The sequence below is a fragment of the Hordeum vulgare genome, chromosome 5H, assembly GCF_904849725.1.
Source record: "Hordeum vulgare subsp. vulgare chromosome 5H, MorexV3_pseudomolecules_assembly, whole genome shotgun sequence".
Lineage (NCBI taxonomy): Eukaryota > Viridiplantae > Streptophyta > Magnoliopsida > Poales > Poaceae > Hordeum > Hordeum vulgare.
In genome coordinates, this window is record NC_058522.1 from 44,349,888 (window position 1) to 44,355,635 (window position 5,748).

A 5,748-nucleotide genomic window follows, 5' to 3' on the forward strand; every position below is an offset into this window, starting at 1 on the left:
CTGTGCATGCGGTAAGCCCAATGAAATCCGCCCCTGATCACACCAATCTGAAGGCAACGTTGACATGGCCGGCCCAATTTCCAGATTCAACGCGTAAGGCAGCGTGAGCCGGACAGAGGAAGACGGCGACATCGTGAGGGGGAGGCAGCTTCTGGCCAAGAGGTGGTGGGTGGAAGCACAAAATTGAGGGTTGGATCAGGAGAACGAGTTGCGACGCCTAAAAAAAATAAAAAGCTCTAATACCATGTTTGATATCGAAATCAATCTTTTCGACGAGACGAATAATTCTTCCGTTGATAACTTTTCCAAATAACGCCATCTTGAATACTATATGAGGTCATTTTTGACTTCTAGTCAGATTGAGACATATGGCTGACTAGGCTGTGTGAGTTTTGTAGTGATTTTGCAGGTCCTATATTATTTCAAAAGATGATTACACCAAAAGAAAAGTTGACCGTTACGCACAACTTTCGTTTAGAACATTTTTTCCATATAAAGGCAATCTAGATAATCTTTTGAGTCCATCTTTAGCTTTTATCCAACAAGCCTTTCACTCGCGCGGCAAGCTTTTCATCCAGCCGACAACCTCTTTGCCGACAAGCTCTCACTCGGAAAGCTTTCCTCACGGCCGGCAATCTCTTTGATGGCAAGCCTTTTTATTTGGATTTTTTGACTCAACCTTCAGCTTGATCTTATTTTGCCTCTCAAGGTTGCATATGACCTCAGATTTAGATGATTTATATATCAAAATCGATTGGCTCGACGAGACAAAACTTTTTTTTGTGTGTAAGTCATTTGAGGCCGTATTGAGGGTCGAATAGCTCACGTGACCCATCAGACATCAGCTAGGTCATTGTCTGATCTCTCGCGACACTTTTTGCCTCTCGGTAGGGCCGCACTCTGATGGTTCTAATTTTTACATACGACCTTCGATTGAAATGATTTTTATATCAAAATCAATGGTTTCAACGAGAAGAAGGTAATCCATGTAGAATATTTTATCATACGAGGTTGTCCTGGGGGCTTAATCGGCCAAACGGTATTCTGAATATGAAATATTAGTACTTTGAGCAGAGTTTCAGCCTTCGATATGAGATCGGACAGCGATAGCCCAAACTTTAAAGATGTTTACGTTAACACTATGGAACTTTTTCATGTGGAGCACTTCTTCATTTGAATCCATCTTAATAATGTTTTCTTCCCTTTCAAGATCTGGTGTGAAGACATGCCCGCCCCCCCTCCTTGTTTTTCGGTAAATCTTGTATGTCAAAAAAAATATGCAATATATTTGCCCTAAGGACGTTGTCAACACTTCATCGGCCATTTTGTACTTATCAGTTTCGAAGATCTCGGCTCAACGGATTTAATGATGAAAACGGGGTTTCAATCGGACTTTTACATTTAAGAGATAAATCATTTAATAAGTAAAACCCCAAAAGATTCACAAAGACATTATCGGTTCAATCACTTGTGCATGCATGTGTGCAATGACGTGGCGTAGTCTGTGGTTATGGGGGCGTTCGGTCGATGATCACTCCGACCGAACGTGTGGAGGATATCAGGATCCTAATCTTATCATTTAAGTTACGCCATAATTCCCAGTAATAATAACACAATGACAATTGAAAACACCCCAAATAGATGCTTGGCATGCCAAACTAACGCGAGATGTGTTGCAGATCCTGATTTTATTTCCTCCTGCAAGTTGCACTATCCATGGTCAGTTCAGACTTGAGAGCCCATCAGAGAGACCAACTGAATTAGCTGCCAACACATATGTTCGCAACAACGCAACACAAGACAACAACAGGGCAGAAAAACAAGCCTCCGCATCAGCATCATCCAGCCTGTGGCCTTGCACTAACCTCCGTCTGTATAGCTAGCAGGCAGGCAGGCAAGCAAGCAAGCTGCAGAAATAAATACTACCATGATACCCAGCTCTGGTTGAACCTAACAGCGGGAAGTAATCATGCAGGAAATTAGGAAGAGATCCGTCTGCGCCAAGACAAGGACCCTGCATCTCATCTTCTTGCTGTGCTGCGCTGTGCTGCTTCACGATCACATATCCTAGACCCTACCGTTTTCTCCGGCCACCATGGTGCTCCAGTACCCAAACCACCGCATCGTCTCACAAGATTTATGTCCACAAGTTGGCCTCGTTCTGGATGCCATTTGCCAGGCCGTGTCCAACACATCCAACTCTGACCATTATTATTAGTCATACGAAATACCTTCGTGATGAATCTGTCTGGTTTTATTCAAGGGTATAAACTGATTATTACATACGAATTTAAACCGTCCTCAGTTTACAAACGCTGGTAATCGGTGGCGAAGGTTCAACGCGATTTTGGGAGAGGGCTAAACGGGTCTTAAATAGAGTTGAGAGGGCCAATTTAGTGAATTACTACTGTGACTGAGCCTTTGTTGCTGCTTTGGATGCTCTCCATCTCTCTTGTCTTCTCTCTCTAACTAGTCTTGACCAGAACCTCGAGACTCATGTGCACCACATGTACCCTGTCGGCCGGCCGGCCGGTGCATGTTACCCCTGAATGAATGGGAGCAGCAGTGCAGACACCCAGATTTAGCACTACTCATCAAGGGGGAGAGCCTGTCCCTTGACCAGCTCTGGTTACTAGTAACTGTTTCATCTGGGCTGGCTAATTAACTCTGCCCTTTTGTCACTACTTTGACAAGTGGATCGTGCATCTGGCCCAATCTTGTTCCTGTTTATCTCCAGTGCACGTGTAAATAAATTTGCCCAGACAAAGGACTCGGTAAAAGAGAAAGGAAAAGAAATTGGATCCATTCCCTATACCCTGTGTTCACATCATTCATTTGGATCTTGCTAGCAAGATTTGTCTCATTTGATATTTTGGACCCTTTTGCTTGCTTAACCATCTCTTTTTGCAAGTGATTGATGCTGTGAGGACGCGCATGCCCGTGTAACATTTTGGTCTCCTTTTCGCGTCATTAGTGATTATTAAGGGAGCCAAGTTCATGTGCTTAGTATGGATTGAGAAGATTGCAAGAACTGATGCCCACGAATGAAATTTCCTTGCAATCTTTGATAATAACCAAACTCAAGGGAGACACCAACCAACCATTGACATAGCTTAACTCGGAAAGAAAGCTGTTTTCTTTGTACAAACACACATGGAGATCCGATTCAACTCGAACTGATCTCCACTCCTTTTGTGTTGCTAACACCTATTTTAAAAAAAAACAAAATGAAAATAAAACTCCACTCGAATCAGCTTGCGTCTTTTCCTTCTTCTTTGCCTTGAAGAGTAGCATGCACTGTGGTAGACGAGTTCGACAACATGCCCAAAAGAACAAAAGAATTCCTCCATGTTGCACACATGCACCCATGGCATGTCGCGTGTTCTTCATAGATCGATTCCGTTTCACTCCTTTGATGATCCTAGGCCTCTTGCCTCGGATCCCTTCATGATCCTCAGCCTCTTGCAAGTGCTCATGAACATCCTGCAAACCGACAAAATAATAATAATCATAAGACACCGTACTGAGATTCCAAACTCCAACCAAACCAAACCAAATCATATGAACCAGCTATCTTGGATGCATGAACTTACTCGAAGGGCACGTCGCCGACGAGCATGAGGTCGCCGTCCTTGTCCTCGTAGGTGACGGCGAAGTCCGACGGGTTCACGCTGCCTGCGTCGCCGGAGAAGCCGAGGAACATGGCCTCCAGGGCCTCTCTGAGCTCGCGGTAGCCCTTGTACATCTTGAGGTCGATCTTCCTCAGGTAGGGTGCACCGTCCATGCTCACCTTCACGTACAGCGAGCCTCCCGCGGCTGCGGCGGCGGGCGGCGCCGCGGTAACGGCGGCCTCCTCCTGCTTCACCGCCACGGGTGCCGGCGCGGCCGGCTTGGTCTTGCTGCTCGCCTGCTGGAAGCAGCTCTTCCTGTAGGACCTCACCGGCGGCCACCCAACGACCTGCGCCTTGGCGGCCGGGGGCGCGGTCTTGGGCTCCTCCTCGCGGTGCTCCCCGGCGAGCGCGCGCTTGCTGCCGGCCCTGGGCGTGGACGGCGGCGACGGCACCTTGGCGGTCTCCTCGACGCCCGGCAGGCCGAGCCTCAGCTCCGTCGCCTTGAGGTTCTCCACGTCCGCATGCACGTAGCTCATGGCAGCTGCCGCCATCAGTTCCTGTCTCCGGCGAAGATGAGGTTCGCGGTGGTTACAACTTGCGAGCAGGACGACGGCAGTCGTTCGTCTCAGTTGGTTGTAGGCTGTAGGTAAGTGGTGGTGAGGGTTTGTGAGCTGTGGAGGTTCTCCATGTAAATGTTTTATAGAGGCTTGGCCTGCTGCGACGAGGCGGGATAGGCGGGCGGGCGTGTGGCGCGCCCGTGTGAGGGAGGCTCAACTCCACATGCGTCCACATGCACACGTACGTGCCACAGGCCACGCGCATGTGCGGCGTCGTCCACACACTTACCACAGGTAGCTGGGGTGGTTGCGGGGTGGGGTGCAGCCATGGGGGCCTTGCCGGCGGCGACCCGCGACACGCCGGGACCCACGCGGCTCCACTAGGCGTACCACTAGAGATTCTCCGGTGCCGGCGGGTCGGGCCGCTCACTGCATTTCTCGCCCCGATAGCCCGGTAAGTTTAGAATACTACTCACTCCGTGTTTTAAAATAAGTGTTTTAAATTTAATACATTTTTTTAGTAGAGCCAGTACAAAATTGAGACAATTATTTTAATACGAAGGGAGTACTACATTGCAATTGGACCCGATCAATTATGGCCTGGCACCGGTACCCGGACCCGTCATCTAGAAAGGTTCAAGCAGCGCTGATGAAATTTAGCTTGATGAATTAACAAACAAAAAAATAAATAGGGCGCCAATGCCATGATTAGGATGTTATGATTAGAGATCTCGGGGGAGCATCTTTGGCTAATACAAAACTGTCTCCCCCCCTCCTCCCCAATAATAAGATATGTATGGAACAATGTAACATGGAGTATATGGGCACTTGTCTATTGCATGCTTCCTCATCATATGGTACCCTGCATCTCTCTCCACCACCTTTTGTTTCTTCTTTTCCCTGCCCTTGCTTCCTTCTTTTGCCTATGCAAAGCAGGCCCCTAGTGGTAGGGGGAGCCTTGTTTAATTAGCCCAAAAGCTCCCTTGCAAAGTGCACTGTTAACCACTTCGCCTTTTCTTTTTCTATGGAAACTGCAAAGTATTGTGAACTGCAGTCATGGTGCTGCTCCTTTAGCTAACCAATGCTTGTATATTCATTTTCCTGGTGGGAACAAAGGTGGCCCCTAGGTCGAGCTAGATTATCAAAATAGATGAATTTGGCCTACGGGATATATGTCATGAATGCCGGGCTCAGCTTGAGGAGATCCTGGAAAAAGAATCTTCTTATTTATTAATTAAGCCATCTTTCTTTTGCAAAAATTAACAATGTTTTTATACATTTATGCAATGTAAATTCATGTCAAAAAAACCCGAAGGTTTAACAGGTGTGGTATATGTATACTATTGTGCAATTGTGTAAAGTCAAAATGACTAGTAGAATACTCATGGAAAGGATATCTGGATAAGACCCACCAAAGTGCAGATCAGTAGATGTTCCTAAGATCAGTAAAGCCACATTTGTCTCAGCTTTGTTCCTATCATGACATTTCTTATACATTGCCACCATCAAGCAATCTTTGCAAAGATATTTGCAGTCTCATGTTCACTGAACTAATCCCCCCTTTGATCAGTAACTGACTA

The 5,748-nt window shown here is 46.8% G+C and overlaps 1 protein-coding gene across 1 annotated transcript; it reads right to left on the bottom strand.

Annotated features, from left to right (window-relative positions):
- Positions 1-3,088: 3,088 nt before the first annotated feature.
- Positions 3,089-4,309, bottom strand: LOC123398261 (auxin-responsive protein IAA31-like). Its single transcript, XM_045092749.1, has 2 exons — positions 3,594-4,309; positions 3,089-3,483 (listed from the first exon to the last, which is right to left on the bottom strand). The coding sequence occupies exons 1-2, from the start codon at positions 4,160-4,162 to the stop codon at positions 3,405-3,407; spliced, it is 648 nt and encodes a 215-aa protein (XP_044948684.1). The 5' UTR covers positions 4,163-4,309; the 3' UTR covers positions 3,089-3,404.
- Between the last annotated feature and the right edge of the window lie 1,439 nt (positions 4,310-5,748).